Genomic DNA, 20800 nt, shown 5'->3' on the forward strand with positions numbered 1-20800 from the left:
AAATTTTTTATAAAATTCAGGAGGAAAACCATCTTCTCCTGGGGATTTATTACTCTGAAGTGATCCTAAAGCTTCTTCAACTCTTTTAATGTAAAGGGCATATCTGATCCTTTCTGTTCTTCCAAATTTAATTTTGCAAGGGTTATTTTTGATAAAAAATTATCTATCTCAGCAATCTTATTTTGTGATTCCAATTGATATAGTTCAGTATAAGTTTTTTTTAAAGTTTCATTAATTTTTAAAGGTTTATAAGTAACCTTATTTGCACTTGTTCTAATTGCATTTATTGTTTTAGAAGCCTGTTCTGTTTTCAGCTGCCAAGCTTATGTGATCTTTCACCTAATTCATAATATTTCTGTTTAGTTCTCATAATTACTTTTTCTGTACGATATGTCTGGAGTGTATTATATTGTAATTTTTTATTAACAAGTTGTCTTCGTTTTTCTTCTGTCATGTATCTTTGAGATTATTTTTCTAACTTTATGATATCTTTTTCCAATTGATCTATTTCTGCCATGTATTCCTTCTTAATTTTAGATGTATAACTTATAATCTGACCCCTTAAATATGCTTTCATCGCTTCCCATAATACAATTTTATCCTCAACTGAATGTAAATTCGTATCAAAAAAAATTGAATCTGTTTTTTTATAACATCACAAAATTCTTGACATTTTAATAAAATTGAATTAAATCTCCATCTACAGATCAGTTCCTCCTTATCCATCTTTATCATTGTCATTATCAAGGGGGAATGATCTGACAGTATTCTTGCTTTATATTCCACACTTTTCACTCTATCCTGAATATTTTTTGATTATAAAAAAAATCAATCCTTTAATAAGATTTATGTCTATTTGAATAAAATGAATAGTGTTTTTCTCTTGGATTAATTTTTCTCCATATATCAATCAGGCTTAAATCTTTCATTAATGATAAAGTTAGTTTTATTATTTTTGATTTTGTAATGACTTTAGTTGACCTATCCAAAACTGGATCGAAACAAAAATTAAAGTCTCCACCTATTAATATTTTATCATGTGCATCAGCCAAGTTCAAAAAAACTTCTTGTATGAATTTTGCATCATTTTCATTTGGTGCATAAATGTTCATGAGTCCATAATTCTGAAAAAATTTGACAATGTATAATCACATATCTCCCCACAGAATCAATTACTACATTTTGTATTTTAATTAGTAAAGTTTTATTAACCAAAATTGCAACTCCTCTCGATTTTGAATTAAATGAAGCTGCAATGACATTTCCAACCCAATCTCTCTTTAATTTCTTATGTTCTGTTTCTGTTAAATGTGTTTCTTGTAGAAAAGCTATATCTCCTTTCATTTTCTTAATATATGTTAAAACTCTTTTTCTTTTCACAGGTCCATTAAGTCCATTCACAATAAAACTTAAAAAATTAAGTAAATTAATTATTCATAATACCTTGGGAACTCTTTAAAATTCTCCATGTTGCTATGAGTCTCTCCCCAACCATCCAGGCAAAAAAGAAGAAAAATAGAAGAAAGATAACTAATATATAAGACAATTAAACAAAATACCCCCCCACTAATGTTGTGAATAAAAAGAACACAACATTACCCCCCCCCCCATTTTACAGGTCATGGCAATCGCCATGATTGTACACGTGAAACTCACAGCCATCGATCAGGAGCTTCTCCAGCTCCCCTGCAAAAAAAAAGAAAGAAAATATATTAGTGAAGAAACAGAAAAAAATTATTGTCTCTACTCCCAGTTAATACTCCTGAACTATTTTTTTTCTTATTATTCCAAACTTATTTCAGTCTTCATCATTAGTTCACTTCATTTCTATAATTCTTTACTCCCCCTCGTGGATATCAGGTAGTTCTTGTACAAATTTCTCTGCTTTCCGGTAGTCAACGAAAAACCTTCCTTCTTCGTTATCCAGGAAAATAATCAATTTTGCTGGGTAGCTCAATAAAAATTTATAACCCTTTTCCCATAAAAATTTTTTCACTGGATTAAATTCCTTCCACCTCTTCAGAAGATCATAACTTATGTCTGGATTAAAAAAAAACTCTTTTCCCTTCTATCATCAATAGCCCATTTCTCTTTTTAGCACCTTGAGTAGCTGCCTTCAAGATCATTTCTTTATCTTGGTACCTTAAGCATTTTATCAAAATTGATCTTGGATTTTGATCTTGTTGAGGTTTTGGTCTTAAAGCTCTATGTGCTCTTTCAATTTCAATTACTTGACTTCCTTCTTTCGTTTCCAAAATTTTCGGAATCCATTCTTGGAAGAATTTTATCGGAATTTCTCCCTCTGTACCTTCTTTAAGACCAACAATTTTAATATTATTTTGTCTACTAGAGTTTTCAAGCGCATCTATTTTTTCCAATATCCGTTTTCTTTGTGTTGTCCAGGCAAGATTATTGTCTTCTATCTTATCTATTCTTTCAGTGTTTTCTTCCATTTTTACTTCCTTCTCTTTAACTTTATTATCCATCTTCTTTTGTTTTTCCACCACATTATCGAGTGTATTCTGCATCCTTCTTACATCTGTTCTTATAGCTTTTAATTCATTCATCATATATATCAGGATATCTCTTATGTCTCCTTTAATCTCCTCCTTTTCCTCTTCTTCTTCATCTGTGTTTCCCAAAGAATCTGATTCCACTTCCGATTCACTTCCAGCCGTAGTTGGGATTTGTAGTTTTGTTAGTATCTGTTCATGCATACTTGTTTCTTCACGCATGCGTTGTTCTTGCCGTTTCTTCTTAGAGACCGCCGACATTGCCGCAACTTCCTGTCCCGCACCATCAGAAGTGCCATGCACTTCGCCGGGAGCAGATCCAACTTGAGTCCGAGGCTTCGCCGAGACAGTTAGGCCTTTTTCCCCGCCGACTTGCGCAGTCTTCGAAGTAGTAGCTTTCTTCTGTTTCGGTTTAGGAGCCATATCTAAAAATAATCCTGAGTTGCTTATAAATAGATTCTAGTAGGTATTTGTTAACTCTTCTTCACTTAAACCCTATTTCATTACTTTTTACGAGGGAGTTGGATTCCCAACGTCTCGAGCCTACGTCATCACGTGACACCCCCCCCCCCCTCACCCCGTTTTGGAGGTTGTTGGTTGGTACTGAGGCTGTGATGGTGTTGATCACTGAGCTGTAATCAATAAGCAGCAGCCTGACAGAGGGATCGCTGTTGTCCAGGTGATCCAAGGCCGAGTGTAGAACCAGTGAGATTGTAAACATGAGATCTCCTGAAGAAGAAGTCAAGGATCCAGTGACAGAGGGAGGTTTTGGAGGTTGTTGATTGATACTGAGGCGGTGATGGTGTTGATCACTGAGCTGTAATCAATAAACAGCCGCCTGACAGAGCTGTTGTCCAGGTGATCCAAGGCCGAGTGGAGAACCAGTGAGATTGTATCCACTGTAGACCTATTGTGGTGACAGGCAAATTGCAGCAGGTCCAGGGCCTCGCTTAGGCTGGAGTTGATTCTGGCCATGACTAACCTCTCAAAGTACTTCATCACAGTAGATGTGAGTGCAACTGAACGGTTGTCCTTCAAATTACAAAAAAAGAGTTTTCATCAAGTACTTAGAGTACCTTGTAAAAATATTCAGTCCCCAACCCTTTGATCACATACGTGAATATTACAACCAGGGATTTTGACCAATTTAACTGAGAATTTTTATTTGTGAATCACATGCTCCCTTTTTCACAGTAGAGCCCAAACAACAGGGAAAGTTGTAAAGCATGAAAAACTAAAAATTCTAAAACTGGAACGTCAGCAGTTCAAAAGCATTCATTCCCCTTTGCTCAGTGCTCAGTTGAACCACCTCTCACAGCTATTACAGCCAGTAGTCTTTTTAGATAAGTCTCTATTAACTGTGACAATGTGACGGAGCAAGGTTTGTCCACTCCTCCTTGCAAATTTTCTCAAGCTGTGCCAGGTTCGTTGGGAGTGCTGGTGGACAGCAATCTTGACGTCTTGCCAGAGATGTTTGATCGGGTTAAGGTCAGGACTCTGACTGGGCCACTCAGGGACGTCAATTGTCTTCATTTGAAGCCACTCCATGGTTTCTCAGGCAGTGTGATTTGGCTTGTTGTCCTGCTGAAAGATGAACTTCTCCCAGTTTAAGCTTTCTAGCAGAGGCTAGCAAGTTTTTATCCAGGATCTCTCTGTATTTTTCAGCATTCATTGCCCCATCAATCCTGACTAGATTTCTGGTCTCTGCTGCTGAAAATCATCTTCATAGCAGGATGGGATACCATACATTCCAGTATAGATGGGGTTATCGGGCTGGTTCTTTGCCATTCTTCCATAAATACTTGTTTTGTGCAAGGATTTAAAGATTGTGGAGCCATGAACGTCATCTCCAGTTGCAGCCACTGACTCCTGCAGCTCACTCCGAGTGACTGCTGTTGTCACAGTAGCCTCTCTTACAAGTGCCAATCTTCTCCGGTGACTAAGTTTAGAGAGATCGCCTGACCTGGGCAGTGTGGCTGTGGTTTCGTATTTTTCCACTGATTCATGATGGACTACACTGAGTTCTGAGGAATGTTCAGTGCCTTTGAGATGGTCTTGTACCCTTCCCCAAATTTGTGCTTCGATATTATCACTTGTCTTGAATGCTCTTTAGTCTTCATTTTGGTTTGGTCTGTTGAAAATCTACCATACTGTTAGCCCTTACTGGGAGAGGGGTATTTGTTCAAGTGATACTCCAATTTTCTCCATCGGCAAATGGGGTGATTGAGGATGAATACTTTTTCAGCCTCACAACTTTGGTTTTTAATTTTCAGCAAATTGTTGACCAGATTTGGAATTTTGATTTGATTTCACACGATGAACACTGTTTCATGGATTAGCTCAAAATATCCTACTTCGATATATTTTAAATTTAGAAGCAGAATAGGTAATACATGAAAATAGTTGTGGGGACTGAATACTTTTTCAAAGCACTGTATATGACACCCAGAGGAGAGGGAGATGGGAGTAGACCTGGGGTGGAGGGTAGTAGGGAGAGACCATGGAGGGAGAGTTAGAAAGTGCCCAAAGGAGACGGGGAAGGGATGCTCCGAAGGGAGACAGTGGTAGTGAGAGACCGAGGGAGATAATGAGACACAGAGGGGAGAGGAATGTAGGGAGAGAATGAGGAAAAAGGAAGGTAGGGAGAGTCCGAGGCAGAGGGTGGTAGGGAGAGATGAGGGGAGACTGAGATAGACAGAGAACATGGGGACAAGGAGTTTGGCAGAGTGAGGGGCGAATGACTTGGGGAGAGCCTGAGGGCAGAGTGAGTTGAAGACAGCGAGGTAAGGAGAGACCGAGGAGGGAATGAGGTAGGGAGTGGAGGAGGGGTGAATGAGATGAGGAGAAACCTAGTAGAGAGGGAGTTATGGTGAGCCCAAGGGATGAGTGAGATGGGAAGAGATCGAATTAAACTTATTTTTGGAGAAGGAAATTGGAGGATCAGAACGGGAGTGCGGCAGGAATCATTTTGATTTTTTGTTCTTCTCATCGGGGTTAAGAGAGACGGGACTGCGAGGCATGTGACGTCGGGTAGTGAAGCGGGGAAGATTTAAAAGGAACACAGCCTTATACAGCGGGCAGCGGAGTGAGCCAGGAACAGAAGGAAGGCTTAAGGGCTTTGGCTCAATGGGCTTAGGTGGAAGCGGGCGAGGCAAGGTAGGCTTAGGTTTCAGTTTTTCCTGTTATTTGAGGAAAGGGGAAGTATGAGTGTGAGGGCAGCTTGTTGTTCTCGGTGTCGGATGTGGGAGGTCCTGGAGTCTCCCAGCCTCCCGGACGTCCACATCTGCACCAGGCGCGCCGAGCTGCAGCTCCTAAGGGACCGTGTTAGGGAACTGGAGCTGCAGCTCAATGACCTTTGTCTGGTCAGGGACAGTGAGGAGTTGACAGAGAGAAGTTGCAGGCAGGTGGTCAGACTGGGGCCACGGGAGGCAGACAGGTGGGTTACAGTTAGGAGGGGGAAGGGGAAGAGTCAGGTACTACAGAGTACCGCAGTGGCTGCACCCCTTGACAATAAGTAGACCTGTTTGAGTACTGTTGGGGGGGGACAGCCCACCTGGGGGAAGCAACAGTGGTCGTGCCTCTGGCACAGAGTCCGGTCCTGTAGCTCAGAAGTGTAGGGAAAGGAAGAGGAAGGCTGTAGTAATAGGGGACTCGATAGTAATAGGGGTTCAGATAGGCGATTCTGTGGATGTAATCAGGAGACCCGGATGGTAGTTTGCCTCCCTGGTGCCAGGGTCCGGGATATTTCTGATCGTGTCCAAGGTATCCTGAAGTGGGAGGGTGAGGAGCCAGGGGTCGCAGTACATATCGGTACCAATGACATAGGTAGGAAAAGGGAAGAGATCCTGAAAGGAGAATATAGGGAGTTAGGAAGGCAGTTGAGAAGAAGGACCGCAAAGGTAGTAATCTCGGGATTACTGCCTCTGCCAAGCGACAGTGAGAGTAGGAATGGAATGAGGTGGAGGATAAATGCATGGCTGAGGGATTGGAGCAGGGGGCAGAGATTCAAGTTTCTGGATCATTGGGACCTCTTTTGGGGGCAGGTATGACCTGTACAAAAAGGACAGTTTACACTTGAATCCTAAGGGTCCAATATATTCTGGTGGGGAGATTTGCTAAGGCTACTGGGGAGACTTTAAACTAGAATGGTTGGGGAGTGGGAATCAAATTGAAGAGACTAGGGGAGAGGAGGTTAGTTCACAAATAGAGAAAGCTAGTAGACAGTGTGTGAGGGAGGATAGGCAGGTGACAGAGAAGGGGAGCGCACAGGCCGAAGATGTAAGGGAGAAGAAAGAAAATGATAATAATGTTGTTTGCACCGTTCGGGATAAACAGAGAGTAAGAGGTGGAGAGTTTCTTAAATGCATCTCTTTTAATACTAGGAGCATTGTAAGAAAGGTGGATGAGCTTAGAGCATGGATTGATAACTGGAAATTCGATGTTGAGGCCATTAGTGAAACTTGGTTGCAGGAGGGGTGTGATTGGCAACTAAATATTCCTGGATTTTGTTGCTTCAGGTGTGATAGAATTGGAGGGGCCAAAGGGGGAGGTGTTGCAATGCTTGATCGAGAAAATATTAGAGTGGTGCTTTGGCAGGATAGATTAGAGGGCTTATCTAGGGAGACTATTTGGATGGAATTGAGGAATGGGAAAGGTGTAGTAACACTTATAGAGGTGTATTACAGACCAGCTAATGAGGAACGAGAATTGGAGGAGCAAATTTGTAAGGAGATGGCAGATATTTGTAGTAAGCACAAGGTTGTGATTGTGGGAGATTTTAATTTTCCACACATAGACTAGGAAGCCCATTCTGTCAAAGGGATGGATGGTTTGGAGTTTGTAAAATGTGTGCAGGATAGTTTTTTGCAGCAATACATAGAGGTACCAACTAAAGAAGGGGCAGTGTTTCATCTCTTGTTTGGGAATGAGATAGGTCAGGTGACTGAGGTATGTGATGGGGAGCACTTCGGGTCCAGTGATCCGAGGGGAGAGGGAGTTAGTGAGAGTGAGGGGAGAGTGTGAGGTAGTCAGAGTCTGAGGAGAAAGGGATGTAGGGAGAGACCAGGGGAGAGGGAGGTAGGGAAAGAGCGAGGGGAGATGTGGTTAGTGAGAGACTGAGGGAAGAGGGATGTACGCAGAGACTAAGGGTATGGGGAGGTTGGGAACGTCCGAGGGGAGAGGCAGTTAGGGAGAGACGGAGGGGAGAGAAAGGTTGGAGGAAGCCAAGAGGTGAAGAAATGAGGGAGGCGAGGGTGAGGTTGTGGTGTCTGGGGGAGGTGGAGATAGCGAGAGAGAGACCGGGGGGGCGGGAGGGTGGCAGAGTGATCTTGGCTAGATGAAGTTAAGGAGAGGAGAGAGGGGGTAGGGAGTGATTCTGTGAAAGTCAGAGGGGAGATTGAGGTAGAGACAGACTGTGGAGGGAGGGAGACGGAGAATTGAATTGACTTTATTTCTTACACATACATGAGTAAAAATCTTTACGTTACGTCTCTATCTGAAGGGGCAAAGTGCAATATATAGTAATTTGTAATAAATAGTATGTACACCAGGACAGTCAATATAACATAGAAATACAGTTGCATCAGTGTGAATTAATCAGTCTGATGGCCTGGTGGAAGAAGCTGTCCCGGAGCCTGTTGGTCCTGGCTTTTATGCTGCGGTACCGTTTCCCGGATGGTAGCAGCTGGAACAGTTTGTGATTGGGGTGACTCGGGTCCCCAGTGATCCTTCAGGCCCTTTTTACACACCTGTCTCTGTAAATGTCCTGAATAGTGGGAAGTTCACATCTACAGATGCGCTGGGCTGTCCGCACCACTTTCTGCAGAGTCCTGCGATTGAGGGAAGTACAGTTCTCATACCAGGCAGTGATGCAGCCAGTCAGGATGCTCTCAGTTGTGCCCCTGTAGAAAGTTCTTAGGATTTGTGGGCCCATACCAAACTTCCTCAACTGTCTGGGGTGAAAGAGGCGCTTACCTGCTGCCCATGTCAGTTACAAACACACGAGATTCTGCAGATGCTGAAAATCTGTGGAAAATGCTGAGAAACTCAGCAGGTCAGGCAGCATCCATGGTGAGGAATGAACAGAGGACGTTTTGTGCTGAGACCCTTCATCAGGACTGGAAAGGACGGGGAAGAAATCGAAATAACAAGGTGGGGGGAAGAGAAGCAACACAGGCTGGGAGGTGATAGGTGGAGCCAGCCGAGGGGCGAGGTGAGTGAGTGGGAGGGTGAAGTGAGAAGCTGGGAGGTGATAGGTGGAGCCAGAAGAGGGGGAAGGAAACTGAGTGGGAGGGTGAAGTGAGAAGCTGGGAGGTGATAGGTGGATCCAAACGAAGGGGAGGTAAGTGAGTGGGAGGGTGAAGTGAGAAGCTGGGAGGTGATAGGTGGAGTCAGGCGAGGGGGGAGGTAAGTGGGTGGGAGGGTGACGTGAGATGCTGGGAGGTGATAGGTGGAGCCAGGCGAGGGGGAAGGTGAGTGAGTGGGAGGGTGAAGTGAGAAGCTGGGAGGTGATAGGTGGAGCCAGAAGAGGGGGAAGGTAAGTGAGTGGGAGGGTGAAGTGAGAAGCTGGGAGGTGATAGGTGGAGCCAGGCGAGGGGGAAGGTAAGTGAGTGGGAGGGTGAAGTGAGAAGCTGGGAGGTGATAGGTGGAGCCAGGTGAGGGGGAAGGTAACTGAGTGGGAGGGTGAAGTGAGAAGCTGGGAGGTGATAGGTGGAGAAGGTAAAGGGCTGAAGAGACCCGAAACGTTCACTCTTTATTTCTCTCCATCGATGCTGCCTGGCCTGCTGAGCTCCCCAGTATCTTGTGTGTCCGATACACATCCCAGTGCAGAATGTTTAGTCAGGGGTTTATCCCACTCCCTAATTCATGGGTTTAATTCAACTCTCTGGTCCATGTGTCCATTCCTGTCCCGACACACAGAGCCCTTTTCTTGCCCTGAGCTGTTGCCGATGCTGTGTCCATTGAGGAAGTTTGGGAAATGAGAACAATGGACTCTTCATTCCAGCGGCCCGGATACATGTCAACTCCCTTACTTTGCATGTTCACCTATATCATATCTTCAGCCGTGTCGCTACCCAGCCCAGTGCTCTTTCACACCAGCAGCCGGTGTGGAAGGTAGTTGGGGGCAAGGCTGACACCACTGATGGACTGACCCCAGAACTGAGGAGGATACAGGTAGTTCCATCTCCCTCCGTCTCTCACGCAGACTGTAAACCGTGGTCAGGCTCAGGTATAAGTGATCTGTGCCCTTAACAGATGTACATGTGAGTGTGTGTGTGTGAGATGACCCCGAGTGAGGGTCAGAGTGTGACTGACGGGGTGCCGTTCCCCATTGAGGGTCAGAGTGTGACTGACGGGGTGCCGTTCCCCATTGAGGGTCAGAGTGTGTGTGACTGACGGGGTGCTGTTCCCCATTGAGGGTCAGAGTGTGTGTGACTGACGGGGTGCCATTCCCCATTGAGGGTCAGAGTGTGTATGACTGACGGGGTGTCATTCCCCATTGAGGGTCAGAGTGTGTGTGACTGACTGGGATGCCGTTCCCCATTGAGGGTCAGAGTGTGTGTGACTGACGGGGTGCCATTCCCCATTGAGGGTCAGAGTGTGTGTGACTGACGGGGGGCCATTCCCCATTGACTGTCAGAGTGTGTGTGACTGATGAGGTGCCGTTCCCCATTGAGGGTCAGTGTGTGTGTGACTGACGGGGTGCCATTCCCCATTGAGGGTCAGAGTGTGTGTGACTGACGAGGTGCCATTCCCCATTGAGGGTCAGAGTGTGTGTGACTGACTGGGTGTCATTCCCCATTGAGGGTCAGAGTGTGTGTGACTGACAGGGTGCCGTTCCCCATTGAGGGTCAGAGTGTGTGTGACTGACGGGATGCCGTTCCACATTGAGGGTCAGAGTGGGTGTGACTGACGGGGTGCCGTTCCCCATTGAGGGTCAGAGTGTGTGTGACTGACGGGGTATCGTTCCCCATTGAGGGTCAGAGTGTGTGTGACTGACGGGGTGCCGTTCCCCATTGAGGGTCAGTGTGTGTGTGACTGACAGGGTGCCGTTCCCCATTGAGGGTCAGAGTGTGTGTGACTGACGGGGTGCCGTTCCCCATTGAGGGTCAGAGTGTGTGTGACTGACGGGGTGCCGTTCCCCATTGAGGATCAGAGTGTGTGTGACTGACGGGGTGCCGTTCCCCATTGAGGGTCAGTGTGTGTGTGACTGACAGGGTGCCGTTCCCCATTGAGGGTCAGAGTGTGTGTGACTGACGGGGTGCCGTTCCCCATTGAGGGTCAGTGTGTGTGACTGACGGGGTGTCGTTCTCCATTGAGGGTCAGAGTGTGTGTGACTGACGGGGTGCCGTTCCCCATTGAGGGTCGGAGTGTGTGTGACTGACGGGGTGCCGTTCCCCATTGAGGGTCGGAGTGTGTGTGACTGACGGGGTATCGTTATCCATTGAGGGTCAGAGTGTGTGTGACTGACGGGGTGCCGTTCCCCATTGAGGGTCGGAGTGTGTGTGACTGACGGGGTGCCGTTCCCCATTGAGGGTCAGAGTGTGTGTGACTGACGGGGTGTCATTCCCCATTGAGGGTCAGAGTGTGTGTGACTGACGGGGTGTCGTTCCCCATTGAGGGTCAGAGTGTGTGACTGACGGGGTGTCATTCCCATTGAGGGTCAGAGTGTGTGTGACTGACGGGGTGCCGTTCCCCATTGAGGGTCAGAGTGTGTGTGACTGACGGGGTGCCGTTCTCCATTGAGGGTCAGAGTGTGTGTGACTGACGGGGTGCCGTTCCCCATTGAGTGTCAGAGTGTGTGTGACTGACGGGGTGCCGTTCCCCATTGAGGGTCAGAGTGAGTGTGACTGACGGGGTGCCGTTCCCCATTGAGGGTCAGTGTGTGTGTGACTGACGGGGTGCCGTTCCCCATTGAGGGTCAGAGTGTGTGTGACTGACGGGGTGCCGTTCCCCATTGAGGGTCAGTGTGTGTGTGACTGACGGGGTGTCATTCCCCATTGAGGGTCAGAGTGTGTGTGACTGACGGGGTGTCCTTCCCCATTGAGGGTCAGAGTGTGTGTGACTGACGGGGTGCCGTTCCCCATTGAGGGTCAGTGTGTGTGTGACTGACGGGGTGTCATTCCCCATTGAGGGTCAGAGTGTGTGTGACTAACGTGGTGCCGTTCCCCATTGAGGGTCAGAGTGTGTGACTGACGGGGTGCCATTCCCCATTGAGGGTCAGAGTGGGTGTGACTGGCGGGGTGCCGTTCCCCATTGAGGGGCAGAGTGTGTGTGACTGACGGGGTGCCGTTCTCCATTGAGGGTCAGAGTGTGTGTGACTGACGGGGTGCCGTTCCCCATTGAGGGTCAGAGTGTGTGTGACTGTCGGGGTGCCGTTCCCCATTGAGGGTCAGAGTGTGTGTGACTGACGGGGTGCCGTTCCCCATTGAGGGTCAGAGTGTGTGTGACTGACGGGGTGCCGTTCCCCATTGAGGGTCAGAGTGTGTGTGACTGACGGGGTGCCGTTCCCCATTGAGGGTCAGAGTGTGTGTGACTGACGGGGTGCCGTTCCCCATTGAGGGTCAGAGTGTGTGTGACTGACGGGGTGCCGTTCCCCATTGAGGGTCAGAGTGTGTGTGACTGACGGGGTGCCGTTCCCCATTGAGGGTCAGAGTGTGTGTGTCTGACGGGGTGCCGTTCCCCATTGAGGGTCAGAGTGTGTGTGACTGACGGGGTGCCGTTCCCCATTGAGGGTCAGAGTGTGTGTGTCTGACGGGGTGCCGTTCCCCATTGAGGGTCAGAGTGTGTGTGACTGACGGGGTGCCGTTCCCCATTGAGGGTCAGAGTGTGTGTGACTGACGGGGTGCCGTTCCCCATTGAGGGTCAGAGTGTGTGTGACTGACGGGGTGCCGTTCCCCATTGAGGGTCAGAGTGTGTGTGACTGACGGGGTGCCGTTCCCCATTGAGGGTCAGAGTGTGTGTGTCTGACGGGGTGCCGTTCCCCATTGAGGGTCAGAGTGTGTGTGACTGACGGGGTGCCGTTCCCCATTGAGGGTCAGAGTGTGTGTGACTGACGGGGTGCCGTTCCCCATTGAGGGTCAGAGTGTGTGTGACTGACGGGGTGCCGTTCCCCATTGAGGGTCAGAGTGTGTGTGACTGACGGGGTGCCGTTCCCCATTGAGGGTCAGAGTGTGTGTGACTGACGGGGTGCCGTTCCCCATTGAGGGTCAGAGTGTGTGTGACTGACGGGGTGCCGTTCCCCATTGAGGGTCAGAGTGTGTGTGACTGACGGGGTGCCGTTCCCCATTGAGGGTCAGAGTGTGTGTGACTGACGGGGTGCCGTTCCCCATTGAGGGTCAGAGTGTGTGTGTCTGACGGGGTGCCGTTCCCCATTGAGGGTCAGAGTGTGTGTGACTGACGGGGTGCCGTTCCCCATTGAGGGTCAGAGTGTGTGTGACTGACGGGGTGCCGTTCCCCATTGAGGGTCAGAGTGTGTGTGACTGACGGGGTGCCGTTCCCCATTGAGGGTCAGAGTGTGTGTGACTGACGGGGTGCCGTTCCCCATTGAGGGTCAGAGTGTGTGTGACTGACGGGGTGCCGTTCCCCATTGAGGGTCAGAGTGTGTGTGACTGACGGGGTGCCGTTCCCCATTGAGGGTCAGAGTGTGTGTGACTGACGGGGTGCCGTTCTCCATTGAGGGTCAGAGTGTGTGTGACTGACGGGGTGTCATTCCCCATTGAGGGTCAGAGTGTGTGTGACTGACGGGGTGTCGTTCCCCATTGAGGGTCAGAGTGTGTGACTGACGGGGTGTCATTCCCATTGAGGGTCAGAGTGTGTGTGACTGACGGGGTGCCGTTCCCCATTGAGGGTCAGAGTGTGTGTGACTGACGGGGTGCCGTTCTCCATTGAGGGTCAGAGTGTGTGTGACTGACGGGGTGCCGTTCCCCATTGAGTGTCAGAGTGTGTGTGTGACTGACGGGGTGCCGTTCCCCATTGAGGGTCAGAGTGAGTGTGACTGACGGGGTGCCGTTCCCCATTGAGGGTCAGTGTGTGTGTGACTGACGGGGTGCCGTTCCCCATTGAGGGTCAGAGTGTGTGTGACTGACGGGGTGCCGTTCCCCATTGAGGGTCAGTGTGTGTGTGACTGACGGGGTGTCATTCCCCATTGAGGGTCAGAGTGTGTGTGACTGACGGGGTGTCCTTCCCCATTGAGGGTCAGAGTGTGTGTGACTGACGGGGTGCCGTTCCCCATTGAGGGTCAGTGTGTGTGTGACTGACGGGGTGTCATTCCCCATTGAGGGTCAGAGTGTGTGTGACTAACGTGGTGCCGTTCCCCATTGAGGGTCAGAGTGTGTGACTGACGGGGTGCCATTCCCCATTGAGGGTCAGAGTGGGTGTGACTGGCGGGGTGCCGTTCCCCATTGAGGGGCAGAGTGTGTGTGACTGACGGGGTGCCGTTCTCCATTGAGGGTCAGAGTGTGTGTGACTGACGGGGTGCCGTTCCCCATTGAGGGTCAGAGTGTGTGTGACTGTCGGGGTGCCGTTCCCCATTGAGGGTCAGAGTGTGTGTGACTGACGGGGTGCCGTTCCCCATTGAGGGTCAGAGTGTGTGTGACTGACGGGGTGCCGTTCCCCATTGAGGGTCAGAGTGTGTGTGACTGACGGGGTGCCGTTCCCCATTGAGGGTCAGAGTGTGTGTGACTGACGGGGTGCCGTTCCCCATTGAGGGTCAGAGTGTGTGTGACTGACGGGGTGCCGTTCCCCATTGAGGGTCAGAGTGTGTGTGACTGACGGGGTGCCGTTCCCCATTGAGGGTCAGAGTGTGTGTGTCTGACGGGGTGCCGTTCCCCATTGAGGGTCAGAGTGTGTGTGACTGACGGGGTGCCGTTCCCCATTGAGGGTCAGAGTGTGTGTGACTGACGGGGTGCCGTTCCCCATTGAGGGTCAGAGTGTGTGAGACTGACGGGGTGCCGTTCCCCATTGAGGGTCAGAGTGTGTGTGACTGACAGGGCGCCGTTCCCCTTTGAGGGTCAGAGTGTGTGTGACTGACGGGGTGCCGTTCCCCATTGAGGGTCAGAGTGTGTGACTGACGGGGTGCCGTTCCCCATTGAGGGTCAGAGTGTGTGTGACTGACGGGGTGCCGTTCCCCATTGAGGGTCAGAGTGTGTGTGACTGACGGGGTGCAGTTCCCCATTGAGGGTAAGAGTGTGTGTGACTGACGGGGTGCCGTTCCACATTGAGGGTCAGAGTGTGTGTGACTGACGGGGTGCCGTTCCCCATTGAGGGTCAGAGTGTGTGTGACTGACGGGGTGCCGTTCCCCATTGAGGGTCAGAGTGTGTGTGACTGACGGGGTGCCATTCCCCATTGAGGGTCAGAGTGTGTGTGACTGACGGGGTACAGTTCCCCATTGAGGGTCAGAGTGTGTGTGACTGACGGGGTGCCGTTCCCCATTGAGGGTCAGAGTGTGTGTGACTGACGGGGTGCCGTTCCCCATTGAGGGTCAGAGTGTGTGTGACTGGCGGGGTACAGTTCCCCATTGAGGGTCAGAGTGTGTGTGACTGACGGGGTGCCGTTCCCCATTGAGGGTCAGAGTGTGTGTGACTGACGGGGTGCCGTTCCCCATTGAGGGTCAGAGTGTGTGTGACTGACGGGGTGCCGTTCCCCATTGAGGGTCAGAGTGTGTGTGACTGACGGGGTGCCATTCCCCATTGAGGGTCAGAGTGTGTGTGACTGACGGGGTACAGTTCCCCATTGAGGGTCAGAGTGTGTGTGACTGACGGGGTGCCGTTCCCCAATGAGTGTCAGAGTGTGTGTGACTGACGGGGTGCCATTCCCGATTGAGGGTCAGAGTGTGTATGACTGATGGGGTGTCATTCCCCATTGAGGGTCAGAGTGTGTGTGACTGACTGGGATGCCGTTCCCCATTGAGGGTCAGAGTGTGTGTGACTGACGGGGTGCCGTTCCCCATTGAGGGTCAGTGTGTGTGTGACTGACGGGGTGCCATTCCCCATTGAGGGTCAGAGTGTGTGTGACTGACGAGGTGCCATTCCCCATTGAGGGTCAGAGTGTGTGTGACTGACTGGGTGTCATTCCCCATTGAGGGTCAGAGTGTGTGTGACTGACAGGGTGCCGTTCCCCATTGAGGGTCAGAGTGTGTGTGACTGACGGGATGCCGTTCCACATTGAGGGTCAGAGTGTGTGTGACTGACGGGGTGCCGTTCCCCATTGAGGGTCAGAGTGTGTGTGACTGACGGGGTATAGTTCCCCATTGAGGGTCAGAGTGTGTGTGACTGATGGGGTGCCGTTCCCCATTGAGGGTCAGTGTGTGTGTGACTGACAGGGTGCCGTTCCCCATTGAGGGTCAGAGTGTGTGTGACTGACGGGGTGCCGTTCCCCATTGAGGGTCAGAGTGTGTGTGACTGACGGGGTGCCGTTCCCCATTGAGGATCAGAGTGTGTGTGACTGACGGGGTGCCGTTCCCCATTGAGGGTCGGAGTGTGTGTGACTGACGGGGTGCCGTTCCCCATTGAGGGTCGGAGTGTGTGTGACTGACGGGGTATCGTTATCCATTGAGGGTCAGAGTGTGTGTGACTGACGGGGTGCCGTTCCCCATTGAGGGTCGGAGTGTGTGTGACTGACGGGGTGCCGTTCCCCATTGAGGGTCAGAGTGTGTATGACTGACGGGGTGTCATTCCCCATTGAGGGTCAGAGTGTGTGTGACTGACGGGGTGTCGTTCCCCATTGAGGGTCAGAGTGTGTGACTGACGGGGTGTCATTCCCATTGAGGGTCAGAGTGTGTGTGACTGACGGGGTGCCGTTCCCCATTGAGGGTCAGAGTGTGTGTGACTGACGGGGTGCCGTTCTCCATTGAGGGTCAGAGTGTGTGTGACTGACGGGGTGCCGTTCCCCATTGAGTGTCAGAGTGTGTGTGTGACTGACGGGGTGCCGTTCCCCATTGAGGGTCAGAGTGAGTGTGACTGACGGGGTGCCGTTCCCCATTGAGGGTCAGTGTGTGTGTGACTGACGGGGTGCCGTTACCCATTGAGGGTCAGAGTGTGTGTGACTGACGGGGTATAGTTCCCCATTGAGGGTCAGAGTGTGTGTGACTGATGGGGTGCCGTTCCCCATTGAGTGTCAGTGTGTGTGTGACTGACAGGGTGCCGTTCCCCATTGAGGGTCAGAGTGTGTGTGACTGACGGGGTGCCGTTCCCCATTGAGGGTCAGAGTGTGTGTGACTGACGGGGTGCCGTTCCCCATTGAGGATCAGAGTGTGTGTGACTGACGGGGTGCCGTTCCCCATTGAGGGTCAGAGTGTGTGTGACTGACGGGGTGCCGTTCCCCATTGAGGGTCAGAGTGTGTGTGACTGACGGGGTGCCGTTCCCCATTGAGGGTCGGAGTGTGTGTGACTGACGGGGTGCCGTTCCACATTGAGGGTCGGAGTGTGTGTGACTGACGGGGTATCGTTATCCATTGAGGGTCAGAGTGTGTGTGACTGACGGGGTGCCATTCCCCATTGAGGGTCGGAGTGTGTGTGACTGACGGGGTGCCGTTCCCCATTGAGGGTCAGAGTGTGTATGACTGACGGGGTGTCATTCCCCATTGAGGGTCAGAGTGTGTGTGACTGACGGGGTGTCGTTCCCCATTGAGGGTCAGAGTGTGTGACTGACGGGGTGTCATTCCCATTGAGGGTCAGAGTGTGTGTGACTGACGGGGTGCCGTTCCCCATTGAGGGTCAGAGTGTGTGTGACTGACGGGGTGCCGTTCTCCATTGAGGTTCAGAGTGTGTGTGACTGACGGGGTGCCGTTCCCCATTGAGTGTCAGAGTGTGTGTGTGACTGACGGGGTGCCGTTCCCCATTGAGGGTCAGAGTGAGTGTGACTGACGGGCTGCCGTTCCCCATTGAGGGTCAGTGTGTGTGTGACTGACGGGGTGCCGTTCCCCATTGAGGGTCAGTGTGTGTGTGACTGACGGGGTGTCATTCCCCATTGAGGGTCAGAGTGTGTGTGACTGACGGGGTGTCGTTCCCCATTGAGGGTCAGAGTGTGTGTGACTGACGGGGTGCCGTTCCCCATTGAGGGTCAGTGTGTGTGTGACTGACGGGGTGTCATTCCCCATTGAGGGTCAGAGTGTGTGTGACTAACGTGGTGCCGTTCCCCATTGAGGGTCAGAGTGTGTGACTGACGGGGTGCCATTCCCCATTGAGGGTCAGAGTGGGTGTGACTGGCGGGGTGCCGTTCCCCATTGAGGGGCAGAGTGTGTGTGACTGACGGGGTGCCGTTCTCCATTGAGGGTCAGAGTGTGTGTGACTGACGGGGTGCCGTTCCCCATTGAGGGTCAGAGTGTGTGTGACTGACGGGGTGCCGTTCCCCATTGAGGGTCAGAGTGTGTGTGACTGACGGGGTATAGTTCCCCATTGAGGGTCAGAGTGTGTGTGACTGATGGGGTGCCGTTCCCCATTGAGGGTCAGTGTGTGTGTGACTGACAGGGTGCCGTTCCCCATTGAGGGTCAGAGTGTGTGTGACTGACGGGGTGCCGTTCCCGATTGAGGGTCAGAGTGTGTGTGACTGACGGGGTGCCGTTCCCCATTGAGGATCAGAGTGTGTGTGACTGACGGGGTGCCGTTCCCCATTGAGGGTCAGAGTGTGTGTGACTGACGGGGTGCCGTTCCCCATTGAGGGTCAGAGTGTGTGTGACTGACGGGGTGCCGTTCCCCATTGAGGGTCGGAGTGTGTGTGACTGACGGGGTGCCGTTCCCCATTGAGGGTCGGAGTGTGTGTGACTGACGGGGTATCGTTATCCATTGAGGGTCAGAGTGTGTGTGACTGACGGGGTGCCGTTCCCCATTGAGGGTCGGAGTGTGTGTGACTGACGGGGTGCCGTTCCCCATTGAGGGTCAGAGTGTGTATGACTGACGGGGTGTCATTCCCCATTGAGGGTCAGAGTGTGTGTGACTGACGGGGTGTCGTTCCCCATTGAGGGTCAGAGTGTGTGACTGACGGGGTGTCATTCCCATTGAGGGTCAGAGTGTGTGTGACTGACGGGGTGCCGTTCCCCATTGAGGGTCAGAGTGTGTGTGACTGACGGGGTGCCGTTCTCCATTGAGGGTCAGAGTGTGTGTGACTGACGGGGTGCCGTTCCCCATTGAGTGTCAGAGTGTGTGTGAGACTGACGGGGTGCCGTTCCCCATTGAGGGTCAGAGTGAGTGTGACTGACGGGGTGCCGTTCCCCATTGAGGGTCAGTGTGTGTGTGACTGACGGGGTGCCGTTCCCCATTGAGGGTCAGAGTGTGTGTGACTGACGGGGTGCCGTTCCCCATTGAGGGTCAGTGTGTGTGTGACTGACGGGGTGTCATTCCCCATTGAGGGTCAGAGTGTGTGTGACTGACGGGGTGTCATTCCCCATTGAGGGTCAGAGTGTGTGTGACTGACGGGGTGCCGTTCCCCATTGAGGGTCAGTGTGTGTGTGACTGACGGGGTGTCATTCCCCATTGAGGGTCAGTGTGTGTGTGACTAACGTGGTGCCGTTCCCCATTGAGGGTCAGAGTGTGTGACTGACGGGGTGCCATTCCCCATTGAGGGTCGGAGTGTGTGTGACTGACGGGGTGTCGTTCCCCATTGAGGGTCAGAGTGTGTGACTGACGGGGTGTCATTCCCATTGAGGGTCAGAGTGTGTGTGACTGACGGGGTGCCGTTCCCCATTGAGGGTCAGAGTGTGTGTGACTGACGGGGTGCCGTTCTCCATTGAGGGTCAGAGTGTGTGTGACTGACGGGGTGCCGTTCCCCATTGAGTGTCAGAGTGTGTGTGTGACTGACGGGGTGCCGTTCCCCATTGAGGGTCAGAGTGAGTGTGACTGACGGGCTGCCGTTCCCCATTGAGGGTCAGTGTGTGTGTGACTGACGGGGTGCCGTTCCCCATTGAGGGTCAGTGTGTGTGTGACTGACGGGGTGTCATTCCCCATTGAGGGTCAGAGTGTGTGTGACTGACGGGGTGTCGTTCCCCATTGAGGGTCAGAGTGTGTGTGACTGACGGGGTGCCGTTCCCCATTGAGGGTCAGTGTGTGTGTGACTGACGGGGTGTCATTCCCCATTGAGGGTCAGAGTGTGTGTGACTAACGTGGTGCCGTTCCCCATTGAGGGTCAGAGTGTGTGACTGACGGGGTGCCATTCCCCATTGAGGGTCAGAGTGGGTGTGACTGGCGGGGTGCCGTTCCCCATTGAGGGGCAGAGTGTGTGTGACTGACGGGGTGCCGTTCTCCATTGAGGGTCAGAGTGTGTGTGACTGACGGGGTGCCGTTCCCCATTGAGGGTCAGAGTGTGTGTGACTGACGGGGTGCCGTTCCCCATTGAGGGTCAGAGTGTGTGTGACTGACGGGGTATAGTTCCCCATTGAGGGTCAGAGTGTGTGTGACTGATGGGGTGCCGTTCCCCATTGAGGGTCAGTGTGTGTGTGACTGACAGGGTGCCGTTCCCCATTGAGGGTCAGAGTGTGTGTGACTGACGGGGTGCCGTTCCCGATTGAGGGTCAGAGTGTGTGTGACTGACGGGGTGCCGTTCCCCATTGAGGATCAGAGTGTGTGTGACTGACGGGGTGCCGTTCCCCATTGAGGGTCAGAGTGTGTGTGACTGACGGGGTGCCGTTCCCCATTGAGGGTCAGAGTGTGTGTGACTGACGGGGTGCCGTTCCCCATTGAGGGTCGGAGTGTGTGTGACTGACGGGGTGCCGTTCCCCATTGAGGGTCGGAGTGTGTGTGACTGACGGGGTATCGTTATCCATTGAGGGTCAGAGTGTGTGTGACTGACGGGGTGCCGTTCCCCATTGAGGGTCGGAGTGTGTGTGACTGACGGGGTGCCGTTCCCCATTGAGGGTCAGAGTGTGTATGACTGACGGGGTGTCATTCCCATTGAGGGTCAGAGTGTGTGTGACTGACGGGGTGCCGTTCTCCATTGAGGGTCAGAGTGTGTGTGACTGACGGGGTGCCGTTCCCCATTGAGTGTCAGAGTGTGTGTGTGACTGACGGGGTGCCGTTCCCCATTGAGGGTCAGAGTGAGTGTGACTGACGGGGTGCCGTTCCCCATTGAGGGACAGTGTGTGTGTGACTGACGGGGTGCCGTTCCCCATTGAGGGTCAGAGTGTGTGTGACTGACGGGGTGCCGTTCCCCATTGAGGGTCAGTGTGTGTGTGACTGACGGGGTGTCATTCCCCATTGAGGGTCAGAGTGTGTGTGACTGACGGGGTGTCATTCCCCATTGAGGGTCAGAGTGTGTGTGACTGACGGGGTGCCGTTCCCCATTGAGGGTCAGTGTG

At 51.8% G+C, this 20800-nt stretch overlaps 2 protein-coding genes across 2 annotated transcripts in view; one reads left to right on the plus strand and one right to left on the minus strand.

Annotated features, from left to right (window-relative positions):
- LOC132390553 (uncharacterized transmembrane protein DDB_G0289901-like) overlaps positions 1 to 20800 on the plus strand; it is a 263023-nt gene that overhangs the window by 5969 nt on the left and 236254 nt on the right. The gene's annotated exons all lie outside the window — the stretch shown is intronic.
- LOC132390547 (uncharacterized) lies at positions 1601 to 3065 on the minus strand. Its single transcript, XM_059963160.1, has 2 exons — positions 2143 to 3065; positions 1601 to 1686 (listed from the first exon to the last, which is right to left on the minus strand). Exons 1-2 carry the CDS (start codon positions 2934 to 2936, stop codon positions 1653 to 1655), a joined length of 828 nt encoding a protein of 275 aa, XP_059819143.1. The 5' UTR covers positions 2937 to 3065; the 3' UTR covers positions 1601 to 1652.

This window comes from Hypanus sabinus, unplaced genomic scaffold, assembly GCF_030144855.1.
Source record: "Hypanus sabinus isolate sHypSab1 unplaced genomic scaffold, sHypSab1.hap1 scaffold_95, whole genome shotgun sequence".
In the NCBI taxonomy this organism is placed as follows: domain Eukaryota; kingdom Metazoa; phylum Chordata; class Chondrichthyes; order Myliobatiformes; family Dasyatidae; genus Hypanus; species Hypanus sabinus.

What these genes read in the sequence shown, in the direction of transcription:
- LOC132390547 (XM_059963160.1), bottom strand. Translation starts at nt 2,936, where the DNA reads ATGGCTCCTAAACCGAAACAGAAGAAAGCTACTACTTCGAAGACTGCG. An exon ending in ATTTTGATAAAATGCTTAAG is followed by an intron (nt 1,687 to 2,142) that starts GTACCAAGATAA and finishes TTTTTTTTGCAG; the next exon opens with GGGAGCTGGAGAAGCTCCTG.